The 21,719-nt window shown below is 49.2% G+C and overlaps 1 protein-coding gene across 4 annotated transcripts in view; it reads right to left on the bottom strand.

Moving 5' to 3' along the window:
• Positions 1-21,719, bottom strand: part of IRF6 (interferon regulatory factor 6) — a 47,859-nt gene that overhangs the window by 14,071 nt on the left and 12,069 nt on the right. Inside the window, exons 2-4 of one of the 4 annotated variants that reach the window (XM_008268456.4) lie at positions 13,719-13,851; positions 4,922-5,005; positions 4,219-4,395 (exon numbers count right to left, since the gene is read on the bottom strand). In XM_008268456.4, the coding sequence (XP_008266678.2) occupies positions 4,219-4,392 (174 nt within the window). In that variant the 5' untranslated portion in view covers positions 4,393-4,395; positions 4,922-5,005; positions 13,719-13,851. Of the gene's footprint in view, positions 1-4,218; positions 4,396-4,921; positions 5,006-7,288; positions 7,314-9,524; positions 9,753-13,718; positions 13,852-21,719 lie in introns of those variants that run through there. The other 3 variants (XM_008268457.4, XM_008268455.4, XM_051820533.2) reach the window with 3 other exon arrangements.

Here is a 21,719-nt window from a genome sequence, read left to right on the forward strand (position 1 = left end):
ATAAAATAAATCTTAAAAAAAAAAAAAAGGCAAGCAAGTAAGCAATGGAAAATGGCCCAAGTCCTTGGGCCCCTGTACTCATGTGGGAGACCCAGAAGAAGTTCCTGACTCCTGGCTTCAGCCTGGCCCAAACCTGTCTGCTGAGGCCATTTGGGGAATGAACCAGTGGATGGAAGATCTCTCTCTCTCTCAGTCTCGTCCTCCCTCTCTGTGTAACTCTGACTTTCAAATAAATAAACCTTTAAAAAATAAAGAAAGTCAGTCGTGAAGTCCAGGGGACGGCACTGTGGTGTAGCAGCATAGAAGGTTAAGCCTGTGCCCTCTATGCTAGCATCCCATATGAGCACCGGTTCGAATCCCTGCTGCTCTATTTCTGATCCATCTCCGTGCTAATTTGCCTGGTAAAGCAGCCGAACATGACCCAAGTCCTTGGACCACTGCACCCACGTGGGAGACCCAGAGGAAGCTCCTGGCTTTGGACCGACTCAGCTCCAGCACTGAGCCAGCTCCGCCCTTGTGGCCATCTGGAGAGTGAGCCAGTGGATGGAGGATCTGTGTGTGTGTGTGTGTGTGTGTGTGTGTGCCTCCTCTCTCTGTAAGCTTTGCCTTTCAAACGGATAAATAAATCTTTAAAAAATAATAATAATAAATGAAAGTCAAGTCTGGGTAAAGTACACACCAAAACATACATGGTAACTCTGCATACTGGGTTTCAGGTAACTGGGGGAAAGAGGGTTACCTGTTTTTAACAAGAGTAGCTTACACAACTGCCATGAAGGAGATCACAGACAGCATGAGTTTGGCCTTGCTGGCTCCTCAAATCTGATCCATAAATACAGAACTGTAGAACTCAAGTAGCCCTTAGGAGCACAGGGAGCACACCAGGGGGGCTGTGCTGAGGACACTGTGTCCTAATAAACCACACCTCCTACCTTCCCCTGTTTGCTCAAACTCCAACCTCATGGGAGCAGCTGGTAGCAGGGGCTGAAAAGCTACTTGGACTCCTCCACTTTGGCTTTCAAATGTGGAACTCACAGCACTGTCCCCACATGAGGGGAATAAGGAGCTCTCCCCAGAGAGAAGAAAGAAAACCTGGGCTGCTCACACCACAGACCGAGGTCCCCGAGAGTAAAGCCGGGAGGAGAAACCCAGCCCCACTGCCAGGTCTAAAAGGCACTGAGGCTTCCGCCCACAGGACGCCCCCGCTCTGCCAGGACTAACACACGCTCTGGTCTAAGCTTTCTCAGGAGCATGACATGTCCTGGTGCAGAAGAAAGGGGGACCAACTTCTTCAGGCTTCCAGAGCACAGCACTTGCTTCTGATTCAGACCAGAGATTCTCCCTCAAGCTGAAACTGAGTTTTCTGCCCCGTCCTTTGAGATCTCTGGTCTCCCTCAGTCACCCCCAACCAAGCCTCACAACCCAGAGAGGATTTCTTCCAGGAGGCACTCTAAATCCTCCTCCTCCTTGTCCTCCCCCTCCTTGTCTCATACTTGGGTTCCACTTGTGGAGTGGTTTAGAAGGATGAAGGCTGACAAGTTCATGCAGCTTACAGCACTTAGCAGGCACTGGGGGACCTAATCCTGTCCATTCCAGCCAATCTCCTATAGGGGACTTCAATCTCACTGGCTCCTGGTGTCTGGGAGGCACATCTCCAGTCACCTGGTAGTGCCTGGCTGTGGCCTCTCACCTTGTCCCTCCCATTTGTTTGATCCTCTGTTCCCATGCTCTCTCACCGGCCCCTCCCCGTCAACTCTCTGTGCAGACTTTGGTGGGTCTGCAAACTTCTGTGGCTCCCTGAAGCCCTGCCCCCCATGGAGAGCAGCCAAACTCAGAAGCACAGCTGTAGCCCCTCCTGCTCTCCGCATAGCATCGCCAGGGCCTATGCACGAGACACTGGCAGCCCTTCCCTTTGCTAGTGGACTTTAGAATCAGGAAGGGCGGGCCCACAAGGTACCACGTGGTAATCACTGCAATGTATAAACATTGCCTGTTCAAACCTATTCCAAGTGTGCCGGGGAGGTTCAGATCACTGTTGCAGGCCCTTATTTCTCTTCCTGAAACAGAGCTAATCTCGGCATTTTTGCAGTGTTTTATAGATTCCTTCCCATACTTTGACTCAACTCTCACAAAAATCCTGTGAGGGGGCCGGTGCCTGCAGTGCTGGCATCCCACATGAGCACCAGTTGCAGTCCCAGATGCTCCACTTCCCATCCAGCTCTCTGCTGTGGCCTGGAAAAACAGTAGAAGATGGCCCAAGTTCTTGGGCCCCTGCACCCACATGGGAGACCTAGAAGACATGCCTGGCTCCTGGCTTCAAATCGGCGCAGCTCCAACCATTGCGGCCATCTAGGGAGTGAACCAGCAGATGGAAGACCTCTCTCTCTGCCTCTGCCTCTCTGTAATTCTGTCTTTCAAATAAATAAATAAATCTTTAAAAAAATAATAATCCTGTGAGGCAGTCAAGGCTAGCTGTATCCCCATTCTACTAAGGAGAAAGCTAGAGCCCAGTGAAGTTCCATGACTTACCCAAGACCACACATGCAGGAGATGGTACTTAGACGTGAGACTGAATTTTTCAATCCCTGCTCAGAAGGGCTGGTATGGATGGGGCGGTGTAAGAACGCATGGGTTAAAATCCTAGCTCTAGTGTTCACCAACAGTGTGATCTGGGCAATTAGTCAGCCCTTCTGCTCCTGCAACAATCCTCCCTTACAGGACTGTCGTGAGAATGAAATGAGGCAATGGATCCAGGCACCCATTTTGGCCCTCAAAGCTTGGGAGCCATATGAGAGCACCCTCCCTCTCCTACTGACTTTGAGCCCTCCATCAGCCTACCGCAAGCAGATGCACAGACACAAGGCAAAGCAGCCTTCCTGCAGCCACCCTTTCCTCCATCCCCAAGCACGTCACCGTCAGGCACCAGCCTCATCCCCACAGACAGCCACTGCCACAGCCTTCAACAGCAAATCCAACTTCAGACCAAGTCCACAGTGGCAGTCCTATCCCTTTGGCCTATCGCTTTCTCAGTGCCAACTCCAACAACTGGTGCTGGTTGATACATTTTTTCCTAATCATTTTTACATGATTTAATATCTAAATTAAAAATACTTGTTTATTTTCTTTTGGAGTATGCTTGGGCCAATTTTCTTTCTGCTTCTCCTCTCTACTCCTAACCTTTCCTCTAGGGTGGAGAACCTAAACACTTCTAGGGTGGCTTTGCTTTGAGCCCTGAGGCCACCTCCTCTTCCCTTTACTTACCCAATCTCAGCAAGAACCTGGGGCATTGACCTTGGGAGGCCTAAAGTGGGGACTGGATCTCACGTCTGACTTCCAGAACAAGTCAGAGGACAAGGACAAACCAACCCACTTCTGCACATCTTAGGGGTACAGGGACAGAGGCTACTCATGAAATGGACACAACCCACCCAGAAGCTGGTCCAGAGTGGAGGCAAAGCCACACAAACCCCTTCCCACACCAACCCCTTTCCCCCTACTTCTGCCTTAAGGGAAGCCTTGGTTCCACTTAAATTTTGTAAAATGCTTAAAATGCTACATTATTAAACCTTGTTTTCAGCTAAATAAAATGACTATCATGTCAGAGTCTTTTTTTAAATTTAGGAAAACATACTTGCAGAATAAAAACTTATAATTAAGCCACCTTTAATTTTTAAGCAAAGGTTATAGACAGAGGCAAACTAATTTAACACCAGAAGAAAAGCTTACTGAGAGTCCTCTATCCCCATCCAGTAAGCGAGATGAAGAGCCTGCTAACACCCCCTAGATCTGTCTGGGTCCCCATAGCCCTTTCCAGACCCACATGTGTATATTCATAGCAAGAACCCTGAGTGAATGAAGAGGAGCAGTCAGCTGCTGACCCTTGGGCTTTCCGATCAACCACATCACTACAAGCACTTGCAGGAGTTTAACCAACCCCACTTGGGATCATTTGGGACATGAATTGTGTAGCTTCAACCAACAGGAAAGAATAAAGGGTTTATAACATATATAACATATGTAACATATCCTACAGATATAACAAAAGTGATGACTATGCCTGCTAAGTTTGGGCACCTCTATCACATTCTTTCTGTTCCATCAGAGTTCTGAATCTAGTATACTCCTTCTGCCAAAATTGAAAAAGCAAATAAACAAACCCATTAAGGTCTAAGAGAACAGGAAAGAAATGCAAGTCAGATGACAGAAGAAGTCCTTTACCTTAAAAATGGTATTTTCCTCCTCTTGTTGGGGGCTATGCCTTGTGGCATGTTTCCAGGGAATCTGGAAGCGTTTGGAGTCCCTGTGTAGCCAGATGAGCCCAGGATACAGGCCACTATCCACCTGGGCCACCAGCCAGGGCTTCAGCCGAACTCTGCGGGGGTGGAGGGCCATGATCTGGGGGGAGGCAGGGAGTGAGAGGGAGGGAGAACAAGAGAATTAGGCCAGCCACTGGGAACTTCTCCCAGCTACCATTCCCATACGATAAAGCTACTGTTTCACTAGATTACGGCAAAGAAACTAAATAGGGGAATAAACTGTGCCAGGTGGGAAAGAAAAGAAAGGAGGTTAAAAGGTTCTTTTGATTCTTATTCCAAAGCCATTTATACTTCATGCTCTAGCCAAATCAGACTTATCATGGAAGTAGATCACATTTCTTGTATTTAAATCCTGAAGCAGGAAAATTAAAAGGTGATGTCATCCCGGCTGGAACACAGGCCCTGTTGAGTACCGAGGGCTTTGGAGGAGAAGGGAAAATTGCCTTTCATTTTCATCTCAGGGGAACCACAGCACATGGGGAAGAAGCTTAAGCATGTTCTTTATAAACAAGACAACTAAAGGTGAAACGTTGCAGTGAGAAAGGACACCACGTCGGACAGACAGAAGTGACAGGTGGGCCCCGGGTTCCAATAGCTTCACTTACACAGCTGAGCCGGCAATGTGTCCACGGAGATCTGAAGAGCCAGGCTTCAAGTCCTCTTTCCTTGTTCTGTGCCACCGGGAGACTCTGTATCAAGAAAAGGGGATCCCTACTGGTTACCTATGCCACAATCCAGCACCAAGAAGGAGCCTTTGGAACACTGGGAAGATAGGTTCTGAGACTGCGTCCCGAGCACTGCGTCTGGCCAAGCTCAGAGCCCAAAAATAATCAACTCCCACAGAACCTAGCACTGAGTACTCAACCATAAGCCAAGCCCTGCCCCGCCAGGACAAGTTCCTCACCCGGGTCTGTTTATCTCCCCAGAGGCTGCAGGGAGGCAATGGGTCCCAGGCTGGGTAAAGTCTGCAATTGATTCTCATGCAAATACATGGGCATAGTTGATAACACTGGGCAGTGGCCCTCACTCACAGCAGAAAACAAAACCCTGCCCAGACACGGTACCTGGTGGAAAAACCATTAACCAAAGAATTGTTCGGTGGTGCTTGGGTTGTTTTGGGTTTTTTTTGTTTTGTTTTGTTTTGTTTTTTGCTTTTACTTAAAATGAGAAACAGAGGCCCGGACCAATAACATTCATTCAACAAATATTTGTTCACCAGCTACTGTGTGTTGAGTGCTATGTTCCTTACAAAATACAAAAGCTCAGTGTTCTCACTGCTTCCTGAGGAAATCCACATAGGGACTGCCCAGGCTCCCCATCACCCTGAAGCTCAGTAAGTCGCCTCTTCACCTGGATCACAGTTTTGAAGTAAAACCACTTGAGTTGGGACTGGCACTATCGCTTAGCAGGTAAAGCTGCTGCCTGCGACACTGACATCCCATATGGGTGCCAGATTGATTCTGGCTGCCCCACTTCCAATCCAGCTCCCTGTTAATGGCCTGAGAAAGCAGTGGAAGATGGCTCAAGTGGCCGGGCCCCTGCATGCACACGGGAGACGCAGATGAAGCTCTGTCTTTAGCCTTGTTCAGCCCATACCGTTGTGGTCTTCTGGGGAGTGAACCAGCAGATGCAAGATCTCTGTCATCCTAACTTTTAAATAAATAAATAATCTTTATAAAAAACCAAACAAAACACTTGAGTGAGCTGCAGGTTCCCACTTGGAGGAGTTGGGGCTGGGGAGCAGAACAGCTAACAGCATTTCTCTCCCCAGCCAGACTCCCAACAAATGGGAGAAGCCCAAACCCAAGTCTGCCTCTGGCACTTTAAGAGCAAGGTAGGACCTGCTCTCACCTGTGCCTGCTGACCCAGTTACCAAGTCCTGCAACTGAAACCTTCCCTCCAACCCCCCCGCCCCAGCACAGCTCACAATGGGCAGGTGAGATTGGCATGCAGTGTTCAAATGTTTCTGTTTTTGGCCTCCTGTAAGGTGCTCTGTGGGACAGCATGTGATGCCATCAGACTGTGGAGTGTGAGTGTAAGTGTGTGTGTATATAACTTATAAGGAAAAGGGAATGCATAGTCTCCCAAGGGCACATGCTGCCTTCTTCTTCCCAGTCCAGGCCTTACTAGAAGGGGGTGGGGAGGGAAAGGAGAAGAGGGGGAATGAGCAGCCAACTGGCCAGCTAGTAAGGGCTTTGGAGAATTTCTATTGCACTACTGGTAAGACCTGTGCCTGGGTCTGTTTGACACATGAAATCCAACTCTTGACTGATCATGGACTTGAAAAAGGCTTATTGTAGTTAATCTACAGCCCATCAAGAAAAAAATGAAGGCAACCAGGCCACGAAAAGGAGCTGCACCCTGTGATGGGGAAGGAGAAGCAGCCACCCATAGAGATCAGTGGTTAGGATCTAGAGCCCCAGTTCTCAGTGTTCTCCCAGATGGGACTACACATGAGCAAGCCCGCCTTGGCCCATGGGCGGGGCCCAGCCTGCCCTCACACCCTCTCTCCTTCCCTGCCAATCCCCACCATCTTTGAAAGTCAGCCAAGATCTCCCCCACCTGCCACCCACTTAGACTCTAAGATAGGCAGAGAGGGAAAAATTGAAAACAGCCAAAATGACTGACAGAGGAATAGTTCATTACATCACAGCCACAGGCTGCACTACCAAGCAGCCATTAATCACGAGTACCAAGCCAATTCTTATGGGATTTGGGGAAATGTTTACAATATGAAGATAAGGGAGGAAGGTAGTATATAACATGGAATGCATAGCAATACAAGGGCTCTTTTAAAAGTTCATTGGAGGGGCCAGCGCCGTGGCTCACTTGGTTAATCCTCTGCCTGTGGTGCTGGTATCCCATTAGAGTGCCAGATTCTAGTCCCGGTCGCTCCTCTTCCAGTCTAGCTCTCTGCTGTGGCCCACAAAGGCAGTGGAGGATGGCCCAAGTTCTTGGGCCTGTGCACTCACATGGGAGACCAGGAGGAAGCACCTGCTCCTGGCTTCTGATTGGCGTAGCTCCAGCCATAGTGGCCATTTGGGGGGTGAACTAACGGAAGGAAGACCTTTCTTTCTCTCTCTCACTGTCTGTCAAATAAAAAAAAGTTCATTGGAAAAATGCCTCTTATGAAAAGATGATGCAAGGATTTCAAAAATTTTGTACTAAAATAAACTTATCATTTAATCCTATTTCTCCAGGAACTTTTTGAAAAACATCCTTGCCTCTCCATTTGGGAACATACACATGCTGGCATCCATGGACACACACAGAGAACTGAAAAAAGGGGAAGACAGGCAGCAGTGCAACAAGATTCATGACAGGGTTGCATGATGATGGACTTACAGATGCTTTTATACTCTCCCATATACCTGTATACATCATTCACATCTTCATACAATGATGTTTCCATTAAAAAAGAGTTTTGTTTTTAACTCCAAGTAGTATTTTTTTCAACCACAGGAAAGTAACTAAAACATTTCTCAGGAAGGAGGGTAACCAGAACCCTCCACATCTGCACATTTTTACATAATGTGTCTGGTTTCACCCTTACAATTCTAGAAGTGACACCATCATATCCATCTTACAGCAGGGCTAACTGAGGCATGGAGAGCCCAAGTGGTTTATCTGAGGCTAGGACCCTGCATCCCCAGTGGGTGCTGCACCCAAGCTGGCCACTGCACCATGCCTCCCGTCTTCTGCACACTGAGAGCACACAGCCCAAAGCATCAACCAAAACCCCACAGAGGGCCAAGAAAGTGATTAGGGAAAGATTGCCTGACACCTGCTCTCAAATGCACCTGTACCAGGGCTCTTCCTAAACACTCTTGCCACTCAAATCCCAAGGGCTGCAGGGAGAAGGACCACAGCCCAGCGGGGCTCAGCCCTGGTATCTCTGGCTTCCATCACAGCAGAATTCAAGAGCTGTGCCTGGAACAGGTATTTACCACCCAAAATACAAAGATAGTAACTGACTGTCTTCCCTCTCAGGGAGTGTGGAGCAAGGGTGCTTTCAGCCTCCCCAGGGACTAACTGTTCTCTCTGACACCCTCATCCAGGGCGCAGGGCCTCTGTGAACAGCCCCCTCCACAGCCCCTGCCCAGACCTGTTTCCAGGCACTGCTACTGCAGAGCCAAAGATCCGCTGGCTGTCAGTGGCTCTGCACAGAGGAGGACCTGCCTGCCATTTCCTGCCTCTGGACAGGTCTTAGGGGCGGTCCCATTTCTTCCCGGCTTCCTGGAGAGGAACCCCAGCCCAAGCTCTAAGTTTCCCAGTCTTCCTTCCTTCGGTTCGGCCCCACCTAGGGGTAAATTCTGGGCCTCTTGCCCTAATTCCCACTGCTTCCCCTCCAGTAGAAGTTGGGGGCGGCAGGGGTGGACCTGCTGGGAGTTAGGTATTGCAGTGGGGTCTCACACAAACATCTTACCCTAAATTCCTGCCCCGGTCAGCCCAGCCTTCACCAACCCCTATTCTACTTCTCCGTTCCCTGGCTGCCACACTTGATACCCACCGAGAGAGCGGCGGAGGGGCAGGGCGACCCCTTTCCGGAAAAGCAGACTGCCTGGAAAGAGCAGCACCCCAGGCCTCTTTCCCCACTTCTCCACACCCACCATCCAGCCCCTTCGGCAAAGAGGGACTCACCCCCGGAGCAGCCACACCTGGCGCCACCCTCCCCAGCACCTAGCTTGGCTACTGGGAAATCCATGGGTGTCTCCCAGGCCCAGGGCAGCGGCCAGACTGGGCTAAACAAACTCAGGGAGGGAAACAAACCGGCCAGAGCTCGAGGTCGCGCTCATCTCTCCCAAGTCCCCAAAGCACCCACCGGGACCAAAGGCGGCCAGGCCCAAGAAGCGGCCCCTGCCACAGAGGCCAGCGGGCCAACCGATTGGTAAGACCGAGGGGAGAGGAAGAGGGGTCCTGGGCTCCACTCGAAGGTGGGGTGAGCAGAGGGCCAAGAGCAGCAAAGTCCGTTTCGGCGCGGAAGGGAAAGGGAGTGGGCCCAAATGTGGGGTCGGGCGGGGCCCGCGCTGCAGAACCGGGACAGCCACAAAGCTACCTGGAGGAGGGCGACAGGCGCCCAGTCCCGCAACGAAGTGGATGTCCCCAAACGGACTCTCCCCTCTCCCATCGAGGCTAGAACGGACCCCTCGCCACCGGCGGGCCTGTCTCCTCTCCCTCAGAGTAGTCTCCGCGTGTCGCCGTCCCCACCTTGGCTCAATCCGGCTACCAGAGGCGGACGTCCCTCTGAACCAAGTCAGCAGCGAGGAGCAGACGCCAGCCTCCGAGCTCCTCGACGGCTCGGCCGAGCGGCGCCCCGCTCAGCGCGGATAGGGACTTCGGGTTCCTCTCTCCGTCCCGCACCAGCCCTTACCTGCCCGGCCCAGGTGCGCGGAGCTTACGTCAGTGCCTCGCCCCGAGACGCCTCTGCCCACTCCGCCGGCTGGCCACGCCTCCCAGGTGTAGCCACGCCCTCCGGCGTCCGGGATTGGCCGCTTGGGAGAAATAAGATACTTTGCGTGCCTGGGCGGCCCGGCCCCGCCCGGCCTCTTCCCACCTCACTCCCCCGCTTCTAACCCGGGCTAAGAAAAGTCCCAGGCTCGGGCCTCGCCCTTGCGCCTCGGGGCTGGTGGTCCTGGGAAAGAAAAGCGGCTGGGAGGTCAACTCCAAGGCGAGCGAGGGCCTCCCCTCCTTCACGTCCCGTAACTACCCCATGGTCCGGGGACAGCTCAGAACGACAGGGGGTTCCAGAGTCTGAGTCGGCCCTGCCAGGCCGTGGGCCTGCGTGCGTGGAGTTAGCGATGGGGAAGGGACTCAGGACACGGGGTCCCGTCTGGGGAAGGCCATGTGGTTCCAGGGCTGGAATTCTGCTTTCCCTCTGCCCCTTCCCTGTGTGACGGTAGGTGAGTCTCCTAGCGTCTGCTTCAGTTTCCCCACCTGTTCAGCCAGTACCATAACTCCTGCTGTTTCTAATCACGGTCATAGCCTGGCCTCTGGAGCCACTGAAGGGGGCTCAAACCCCAACTCCATCAGTCACTGCAGGCTTGGGAGAGTTTCTTCAGCTCTCTGGGCTCTCTTTCTTAGCTGTAGAATGAGGCTTAGGATAGTACCTGTCTCACGGTAGTATGGTGGGAATTCAGTCGGTGACCAACATGTACAGGATCTGACACTTAGTGTCCTATGTAGCTACTTGCAGTTATTGGTGGTGTAAGGATAAAAAGCACCATATTACAGACAGTACCTCGCACAGGAAGAAGGTTTCCCTTGTAATCACCTGGGAAGTTAAGTCCCCTTTTCCCTCCCCCCACCCCCCACTCCCCACCTCCACACACAGAGGACCTACCTACAGGGAGCAGTGAGATAAACCAGACAGATCCCACCTTCCAGCACTGCACTGTCAGGTGAGATGGGGCACAAGCAGGCACTTGGTGTCGTTGTTTAGAGAGATGAGTGAGAAGCTGCAGAAGAAAGGTGCAATGGGCAGAATTGTGCCCCCACCCCAAACTCATATGTTGAAGTCCTGACCCTCACTACCTCGGAATGTGATGTTTTCCAACGGTAGGGTCTTTGCAGAGGTAATGAGGTTAAAATGAGCTCATTAGAGTGGGCTGCAACCCAACAAGACCAGTGTCCTTACAAAAGGAAGAGATGTGGGCTCAGAGACAGACACTTGTAGAGCAGAGATGATGCAGAGACCAAGGGAGAAGACAGCCATCTGTATACCAAGGAGAGGCCTGGAGTAGATCCTCCACCCCACTTCCCCAACAGCCCTCAGACCCAACAGCACCTTGGTTTTGGGCTTTTTAAAAAATTTATTTGAAAGTCAAAGTTACAGAGAGAGAGAGAGAGAGAGATATCTTCCATCCGATGGCTCACTCCCCAGATGGCTGCAACAGCTCAGGCTGGGCCAGGAGCCAGGAGCTTCTTCCAGATCTCCCATGTGAGTTCAAGGGCCCAAGCTCTTGGGCCATCTTCCACTACTTTATCAGGCTGTAAGCAGGGAGTTGGATTGGAAGTAGAGCAGCTGGAACTCAAACCGGTGCAAATATGGGATGCTAGAGCACAGGCAGTGTCTTTACCCACTGTGCCACAACACCAGCCCCTGGTTTTGGACTTAACTCCAGACCAATATTTCTTTTTGTTACTGAAGCCATTTCGTCTGTGATATCTTGTAGATTCATGTGTGTGGGTTAGAGCCCCAGAGTGGTGATAATGCAGACTCCATTGCTAGTCCCAAGTCAGCTTTGGGATGTATCCAGCAAAGGCCTGGGAAGGCAGCAAGCCCCAAGGCCTGACTCACCCAGCCTCTGTCTCAATCACTGCCCTGTGGCCACTCTTCCCTTCACTCAGGGGAAGGCCTGGCTCATCAGTCCAGCCAACTTGCTACTATTGATGAGCTCACTGGGCAAGCAGCACCTTCCATCTGGCCCACGGCTGGGCTCTTGAGACCAAGCAAAGCTTCTGCTGTGGGTGGGTGTGAGGGGTGGAGGGAAGACCACCAGGAGAGTGTCACCAGAAGGGAACCAGAAGCCCAATGACATGCAAGTATGAGCCCACACACAGGCATTCACTTTTGCTTGAGCTGAGATTCCCATGACTAACGTAATTCTTAGAATCTTCTTTAGAAAACACATATTTTAAATCAGAAAGTCAAGCTAGGAGGGTCCTTTTAGATCAGGGGTGGGGAACCCTTTTTCTGCCAAGAGGCATTTGGATATTTATAACATCATTCACAAATTATCAACCTAAAAATTAGCCTGCTGTAGATTTACTGAATTTCAAGTCCCGCCTGTGGTTGCCTTGGCAGAGCCAGACCAAGGGATTCTGTGGGCCTTACATGACCTGTGGGCTGGATGTTCCTCACCACTGTTCTAGATCCTCTAGTTCATGGGTAAAATTGACTTAGAGATGTTTGACTCACATGGTGTTTTAAATGCCAGGAGACCTCACATAAACATACAGATTCACATCTTCTCTTGAAGAATCAAGTGCTCTGGACACCATGCACACCACCTGTTTCACCTGGCAACAGCTGCCTATTTAGAGAGAGTCTACACATGACAGGCAGGATAACTCCACCCTGCCGGGCTCACTCACTTGCTTCGGTTGCCTAATCCTGGAGGCATCTCTACTTTTTACAGATGAGAAAAATGAGGTCCAAAGAAGCCAAGTGATTTCCTCAAGGTCACATAGCAAATTAGCCACAAAACCAAGACCAGGGCCCTTTTCCACTTGAACCCTGCTTAGCACCCTGACCAGTGTCTATTCTGATTGGCAATGCCACTGGTTGTTGACTATTTAAACATAAAAATAAAAAATCACCCATGGATCTAGATGTGATTGATGTTATAGTAAACAAAACTCCCAACTCTCATGTCACTCAACTGAAGAATCAAAGGAAGGGGAGTAAAGCAGGAGGAATTAAAGTGGCAATCACAGGAACTTCCTCAAGTGATGACCTGGCGATAAGCCATCCTGACTCTCTTTACTGGAGACACACCTCATCCACTGGATCTGGGGATAAGAACATCCTGTGGGTCCCCAAAGACACTGAAAGAAGCAGTTCTTCTATATTCTCCAAAGAGCGCCTGCTAGATTCAAACAGCCCCAGTGTGGCTTGGGCCTGCGATGCCCCCCTGGTTTTACCTCCTCTGCCTCTCAGGTGGGGCACTGCTGACTCACTTGTGAGTCTGAGTTTCAGGCAGTAGGATGTGCATTCAGCACAGGGGCCCTGATTCACAGCCATGAGAACTAGGGAATCCCCCTCGCCTGCTGCCAGTGAGCTCTTATTTTGTGGGAGGGGTCTCTGTGACTACCCAGACTTTAATCTCTACAATATCAGATATGTGATAATAAAGCCATGAGTTTCAAAACCCATTATCTTCTTGGCAGAGCAGGAGGCACAGAACCTGGGGATTCTTCCACAGGCTTGGTACAGTGGGAACTTGGTCTTACTGGAGCCAGTATGGCAAATGATCTCTGAGAGTGGAATATGCTTTGGTGGAGTTGCTGGAGGCAGGCAGGATATCAAGCTAAACAGTTCAATTCTCTGCTCTCTCAAAGGAACTCAGACCCCAACTAATCTTCTGGAGCCCATCAGATTTACTCCAAAACTTCTGTTGGCCCTCGATTACCTCTGCCTGTATCCAAGGATTTCCAGGTACCAGGGCTATAAATAAGCCTAACACATTGCCAGACCACATCTTAAACTGTAATGCGTATTGCCTGTTGCTTTCTTACTGTCTGTCCCTCTGTCCTTAACCTCAGCGGTTTGCCTCCTGGAATACGCTCCAAATCCTAGAATCATGGAGATGGCAGGGAGCTGCAGAGGCCAGCAACAGAAAACAAAGAAAAAAACATAAATTAATCTCACTTCCCAACACAAGCGATGGAACAGACTCTCACCTGGGACTCTAAAATTCCCCCACTGAAGTGTTCGAAGTGATTCAATTCTGCCCTTCTTTTAATCCTTGGACCAAGCTGAGCACTGGTCAGTGTTCTCAGAGAAGCACCTTTCTTTCTTCAAACTTGAACCTTTCTGAAAGGAAGAGGAGAAAAACAGGGCAGTAAATCACTTGGAAGTGAGCTCCCCTGGGGCCTCCTCCATTCTTCCTCCCCTTCAGTGCAAATCTGAGTCCACCCCTACCCCTCCCCTCTCCCCCTGGTCTGGAGAGCTCCCATTGGCTCTGCATACAAAAGAGCCCAATAAGAAACTACAGAAACTAGGCATCAGAGGGGTCATAGCTCTGATTTCAAATATGCTGCTCAACTGGCACACAGTAGCGGCTGATTTTGACTTCATGGTCCATACCAAACAACCTGCCTGTGATCACAAGCTGCTTGGAAATGAGAGAGCTGCTGTGAGTGCTCTCTGGAATCGGTGGGATGCCCTGTGGATGGAAGGGGGCAACCATCATTGTTATCTCCACTGTTTCCTCTGTGTCTATCATTCCCTCCAGGCCTCAGTCCAGTCCTTGAGGGAAGCTAGAGGGGAATCTGGCAGGCCAGGAGCTCTCTGAGACCTGGACATTTGTTGACTGAAAAATGAGCTATTTCTGGATACACTCTTTAAGGCGAGAGGTAGAGTGGCAAGAAGGGAGACTTCTGGGACAGGCATTTAGTGTAGCAGTTTAAAACACGAGGGATGCCTGCATCCCATATGGAAGTGCCTGCCTTGGAGTCCCAGTTCCACTTCCTATTCCAGTTTCCTGCTAATGCAGACCATTGGAGGCAGAAAGTAATCATTCAAGTAGTTGGGTCCCTGTCCACCTATGTGGGAGACTTGGATGGAATTCTGGGCTCTTAGCTTTAGCTGTTGTGGACATTTGGAGGGTGAACTAGTGGATAAAGACATCCATCTCCATCTCCATCTCTATCTTCAACTCCATTTCTATGTCTGTCTGCTTCTCAAATAATTAAAAAAAAAAAAAAAAAAGCTGGGGCCAGCATATGGTGTAGCAGGTTAAGTTGCCACTTGCAATGCCAGCATCCCACATCAGAGTGGCAGTTCAAGTACCAGCTGCTCCTCTCCTGATCCAGGTTACTGCTAATGCACTGGGAAGTGCTTGGATATCTAACACCCATGCAGGAGACCCAGAAGGAGTTCCTGGCTCTGGGCTTCAGCCTGGTCCTGATCCGGCTGTTGTGGCCATCTGGGGAATATACCCGCAGATGGAAGATCTCTCTTTCTCTATCTCTGTCCCTCTCTTTCACTCTCTCTCCTCCTCTTCCTCTTCTCTTTCAAATAAGTAAACAAATATTTCGTTTAAAAAATAAAATAAAGAAGCCAGACTTCTGTTCAATATGACTGACTGGCCAGGTGTGTTTATCCCTCTCCTTCCCAGACTACCCCAGAATAATGACAACAAAGAAATAAAAAAATATATATTCATCCTCAAGGTTAAGAGAGGACACAAAGCATGAGAAGGCAGATAAGAATGGGTGAAAGATTTCAGCAGAAATATTAGGAGACAAAATATTACTTCAACACAAATAGGGAGTGGACAGGGCTGATGTTTTGGTTATAAAGCTGTCGGTATCATTTAATCTTTTAAAGAAGATATACAGAGTATTTAACAAAAATATTATTGTCATTGCCTTTTTTTTTTTTTTTAAGAAAGAAGAAAGGGCACTTGCAAGGAGCTGAACAAATTCCACCATTGCCCTCTAGTTCTGACAATGCCTAGCTCCATGATTAAATTCTAGAGGCAGCTCTGGGATCCTTAGAAAAACAAACTGTGCTTGGGAATGAGGCAAAGCTTGCCGCAATGTCCCCCCTCTCATCTCCTAATTGTATGAGCCTCAGTTTCCTCGCCTTGCAAAAGAGAATACTGCCTGTTTGCCAGGACCTACAAGAGGATTAAATGAAATAAGTAAGGCAGTAACAGGTCTCAGCCAATATGATTTTTCTCTGCTGCTGCATTTGCTCCCCGCCAGTCCCATCTTTAGGCAAGGACCTGGCACAGGTACCAGTGTTCCCTTAATAAACACCTGGGAAGCTCAGAATTGTGCCAGCATGCAGAGAGGATGTGAAGCATCTCATTTCTGTTGATTGGATTGGGAGCCAGGCCAAGTGTGGACTCATCCCTTGAGAAGCTGTGCCTCACTGAGGGACAGAGAAGGGAGGGTATAATGAGCGGTACCTTGGCCAAGCAGCACCCCTCCCTCTCCACTGTGGGGACTTTCTCTGAATGTGGTCTCATGCTCAGCCTCTACCTGGACTGGCCTGCTGTTCAATAATCTTGTGGTTCTGAGAGAGACAAAGAGAGTGATTTCCACTCCTTTGAGTGGCTCTGGACTGGCCAGGGAAGGCTCCTCTGCACACTAATTTCTCTGCACTGTGCAACTCTCATAAAGGTCAGGAGAGCTGGTTGCTGCCCCTGGACATGTACAGCCGCAACCAAACCGCAGTTCCTACAGCTCAAATCCCTGCTTAGTCCAAGCTAAGCTGAGGCCTAAATGGTAGCTAGAGGCCTTGTAGAGTGATCCCAGTTGAGGAAGGAAGGGGAAATGCGCACACAAACACAGGAGGTCAGCGTTGATCTTGTGGAACTCCTGGCCCCAGGAGCAAGACCCTCCAGGGTTTAGGGCTTTCTGAGACAGATTCAGACCAATGCCCTGGTTCCATCCCACAGGAGACTTGAGCATCATCCTTTCATTTATCATTCAGCAAATATGTATTGGGCACCTGCTATTCAAGGGACACAATCCCTGCCCTTTTGAGACTTACTGCCTCCTTTTGTCTTTCTTTTCCTACCCCAGCCCTTTGTTTAAACTTTCACTTATGTACCCTCCTGCTGAGTGACTACCTCCTTCCTCCCAGCTCCCAGCCTAACCCCACTCCATCCCGTAGCCTCTGCAAACTCTGATCCCATCATCCTCCTGCTTAAGACATATTTCACGGTTTCCTAATATTTATTGAGTCCAGAAACTTTAACCACTCATCCAACAAGCATGGATTGTGTATCTCCTGTGTACCAGGTTCTGTGACAGGAGCTTCTGCTTCCACCGTGCTTATGCTCCAGGGGGAGAGACAATGAACAGGATAATAAAGTATGTTCACTGATGGTTAAATTCTAAGAACAACAGAGGCTGGCGCTGCAGCTCACTAGGCTAATCCTCCGCCTGCGGTGCCGGCACCCAGGGTTCTAGTCTAGCATGGGAGACCAGGAGGAAGCACCTGGCTCCTGGCTCCTGATCAGCGCAGCGTGCCGGCCATGGCAGCCATTTGGGGGGTGAACCAAAAGAAGGAAGACCTTTCTCTCTCTCTCTCTCACTAACTCTGCCTGTCAAAAAAAATAAAAATAAAAAATAAAAAAGAAGAACAAAAGAACAACTAAAGAGGTTAGAAAGGAGTGGGCCTGGAGTAAAATTTTAGATAGACTAAATTTAATTTCAGATAGACTAATTTTAATTTTAGTTTAGGGAGATGAGAAATTAAGACCTAAGAATGTGATGGAGGGAGCCATGTAGACATCAGGGCAAAGGTCACTATAGAAAGAGAGCCTGGTAAGTGAAAAGGCCCCGTGGTAGGAGAATGCATGTCCCATTAAGGACAGACAGGGAAGTCAGTGTGGCTGGGCAGAGAGGTGTGTGAACAAGGGGAGAGTGGTGAGGTGGGGGAGCTGGGAAGTAGACTTTTCCTCTGAGAGTAGTAGGGACTACTGCAGGCTTCTTGGCAGGGGAGTGACATGACGTTATCTTGCAGGATCATACTAGCGGCTGTTTAAAAAGGGAGCAAAGGGTCAGGCAGGGAGACCAATTTGAAGGCCCTAGCTTACTTTTCCAAACACTTCTCTTTCCATTCCATTACTTTTCAACCATAATAAATTTGTCTTCCTTGAACAGGCTTTGCACCTGCTGATGTACTATCCTTGAGGAAGTTGCCACCAATATTATATTAACTAGAATATATACTGTTTATTAAAATCAGTAACTCTATTCAAACATTTTGCGTGCATGCTAGAACTTCATTAACAGACATTATCTCATTTAATGTTCACATTCTTGTCTTTGTTAATTGGGAAAGCTGAGACTTTTTATAAGTGGTAACCAGCTGGAAGACCCTTGGGACCAACTCTGAGGTGTAGAACAATTGAGGATCCTTTGGTCTTTGAAGGTCTTCAGTCATGTGCCCCTCTGAGCATTTCTTCTAAGAAGTCTTCACAAAGGAAGAAGGGAGTGTTTAAAATGACCTTTAAAAGATCAATATAAGTTTTCTGGATAGAAAAATGGAATCAAAAACATTTCAGGCAAAGGGAATAGCCTTGTAATGGTTCAGAGATACCTTGTGGCAATTTGCTGCAGCATCACAATTGAGAGGAAGAATTAGGCCTGAAACATATCTAGAAGGCCTTGAAGGTCATGTCAAAGAGCTGGATTAAAAAGATGATGATAAAGAATACTATTGTTTAGGCTGAGCAAGGTAAGAATGGCTACAAGGGGTGTAGACTGTCACTACCTGGACAGCATACCTTCTTTTTAAAGGAAGAAGACACCAAGCACTGCCTGATGGTAACCATGCAGAAATACAAGCTCATTTTTGCCAGAATTTATATTTGAAGTATTTGTATAAAATCTAACATTTTTTACATGTTTGCAACAAATCTGAGATTTTTTAGAAATCACATGAGCCATATGAAATACTCACAGGAGCTGCTACTTGGGGACTTCTGCTCTGGAGTATAGTGAAGCTCCAGCCAAAAAGACGGGAGCTACATCTTGCCTGCTGCTGTGTTGCAAGGACCCAGCACAAGGTAGGGATTCAATACATATTTGTTAAATGCATGTGTATGGGTTATTAATAGCATTCTGATGTTACACGTGAGGAAACTGAAGCTCATGGAGCATAATCTCCTGGATTGCATGGGAAGTGGCCACACTCAGGTTCAAGTCCAAATCTCTGAACTCCAAAATAGACAAGCTGATCTGCAGGAGAGATGAAACAGGAGCAGAAAGAGTGTTCTATCAGGCTCTTGTGCCACCCCCTTCCCTGGATGATCTTCCTAACATCCTGTGCATGGCTCTACTGGTTATAAATCCTCTGGGAAACTTCTGATCCCATTGATCTGGGATAGCTTTTCCCCTCTTATTTTGTTTACACCTAGGAAATCAGAGATGAGGCAGCCCACACACCACCTGTGCCTCCCCAGCACAGGAACACCTGCATAATGTTCAGCTGCTAGTGACAGCAGTTTCTCCGGGGCCTTTCCAATCCAAAGAAGGCCCCAGCAGGCCTACGCTGGCCAGGTGCCTTGCCAGCCAGATCCCTTGGGGTAGTCAGAAAGCTGCAGAGCTCTCTCTGCTCCAGTTCATTATTTACAAAACATTGTTGCAAAGCTGAGCATGGTGGCTGAAAAAATAAAAATGGAGGGAGCTAGGAAAACAGTAGATCTAGGGGAGGGGCATTTGAGGAGGTTTAATACCAGCCTTAGAGGCTTCTGAAACAAGAGTCAAGGTTTCCACTTCGAAATATCCCATTGAAATAAAATCGATCCTTCCTTCCTCCTTTCCTTTCTCTCTTCCACCCTTCCTCTGAGCAGTCAGTCAACAAGCATTTACTAGAGAGACTCGGTGCTCCACATACTCCATAACTGGCAGGCAATGATTTCAGTGATGCCCATAAGCTGAGTGTATCACACGTTATTCATAAATTCACGCACTTCTGATTTAAGAAAGGACAGGAAGGAACTGTAGTTCACGGGGGAAATCTGTTTTTTATTCCTCACTACAGTTCAAAGAGTAACTTACCAGTATTAACTTCTCTGGAATCTTCCCAGAATCTTGCCCCTTGGAAGGAAAAGTGGCTGCCCAGGAATCGCCTACACAGCACTGCCAGCTCGTCAGCCAGGGTCCTCCTGGACACTAGCATTTGCTGCACATAGTTTTATTTGCAAGTATACCAGGGGATTTTTTTAAATTAAATTTTTAAAAGAGTCTTATCCAAGGTCCCACAGCTGGTGAATAGTGAGTAGGGAGCTGACGCCACCCGATGTGTCTGACTCCATGCCTCTTCCATGAGGTCATGAAAGGGAACCGAAGGATTGACGCTTTGGAATGTTAATCTTGCCCAGAGGCCCGAAGTAGTATCCCAGGATGTGAATATGCGTGACCATCTGCCTGTCCGGGGGCTGTGAAGAAGGTGACATGCTTTGTCCTTGACCCTGACCAAGCCCAGGGGCTGAATCTGAGTTTTAGGGGGCCTGGGAACCTCTCTAACACACCGGTGTCTGGAGGCCCCAGGAGTTTCGCTCTGGCTCAGAGCAGGCACTGCAAGCTCCCAGATACTGTTCTGTGCTGTGGCAAGTACCAGCTTGTCTTCCCTTCCCCACCCAGCCAGGGAAACCAGCAGCATTGCTGGTTCAGGCCCAGACCCGTCCTGGCAGCCAGGATTCCACTGCCTGGGCAGGAAGCTGATCTCAGCAGAGCGACCACTGCTCTCTGGTTTTTGTCACAGAGGAATGTCCATTCCAGCAGTTCAGCGTGATGGGGTGGGTGGCCACAGGCTTCTCGTTAAGCTAGAGTGGTGGGAGGAGGTAAGGGTTCGGAGAAGGGGAGACGGAGAGCAGGGTTGGGACGCATTAGGGAGCCTGTTGTTGAGGCTGTTTCATCCCTAAATGCCAAGGCAAAAGGAGCTGCGCAGGGCGGGCCGTCTGTCCAGCGGCCCAGCCCTGAGTGCCTGCCCCTACAGAGAGCTGGAAGGACTTTCTCACATGCCCAGGTGAGGGTGGGAAAGAGGCTGGGCCTGGGCAGGAGAATTCTTGTTCCTCGTGCCCCTGGGGGAACACGCCCCAGCTTGCTGACCTCTCAGGTCTGAGTCTGTCGGGTAGGAAGCTGGGCTCTGACTGTGTCTGTGCGTGTGTCTGTGCGTGTGTCTATGTGTGTGTCTGTGTGTGTGCACATCTGTGTGTGTCTGCATATATGTCTGTGTGTTTGGAGTGGGGGTCAGGTCAGGGTAGGGATACCAGATTTAGCAAATAAAAATCTGGGACACCCATGTTTTGGGTATTTATGAGTTTGTTTGTCTGAAATTCAAATGTCATGAGGTCTCTGATTTTATCTGACAACACCCCCCCCCCCCCAATACAGAGAGTCAGGGCTCAAGGGCACTGGACTGAGGCCGACACTCTATTCCCTTGCCTCACCAGTTTCTGCAAGGCAAAGTCCAGTTTCCAGACACGTCTCCATGCCTTGACCCGCTCCTCACCTTGAAGCAAGAGAATTCCTTCACAGGTCACCACCACCAGGGGCCCAGCCAGCATAGCTGGGGGCCCCCCGGCCCCACTTCAGTTCTCAAACACCAGAGACTTTCATGTCAACCATTAATGCTCCGCCCTGGAGCCCCTTTGAAGATGAAAAGCTCCTGGAGAAGAGAAGTGCTCTGTTGTAATTAACATAATTATGAGCGATTTTTCTCATAGACCCATAGAAATCTGGGGAGCTCACTTGAAGAAAGATCTCCCTGAGTCTCCCAAGAGAGGGCCAACCACTCCTATCCCAACCTCGGCCCCAGTTCCTGTTCCAACCTCCTCCTGACTAAGCCTTCATTGAGGTTTTGCCTGTACCTTTTCAGATGAATTTTCAGCAAGACAAGACACCCAGCTCTTCACTACAGTACTCACCTTCTCCTAGAACATGTCCCTGTCTATATTCCTAGGTTGAAAACACCTGGTAAGTGGTGACACCTGAAGCTACTTTTTTTTAATAGACAACTTTTATTTAATAAGTATAACTTTCATTAGTACAACTTTTGGATTATAGAGGTTCTTCCTTCATACTTGCCCTCCTACCTCCAAACCATCCCACCTCCTACTCCCTCTCCCATCCCATTCTTCATTAAGATTATATAGTATAATAAAGTATAAAGTACTGTTTGAAGACTAGTTTTACCATTGATTCTCATAGTAA

This window comes from Oryctolagus cuniculus, chromosome 13 (genome assembly GCF_964237555.1).
Source record: "Oryctolagus cuniculus chromosome 13, mOryCun1.1, whole genome shotgun sequence".
NCBI lineage: Eukaryota > Metazoa > Chordata > Mammalia > Lagomorpha > Leporidae > Oryctolagus > Oryctolagus cuniculus.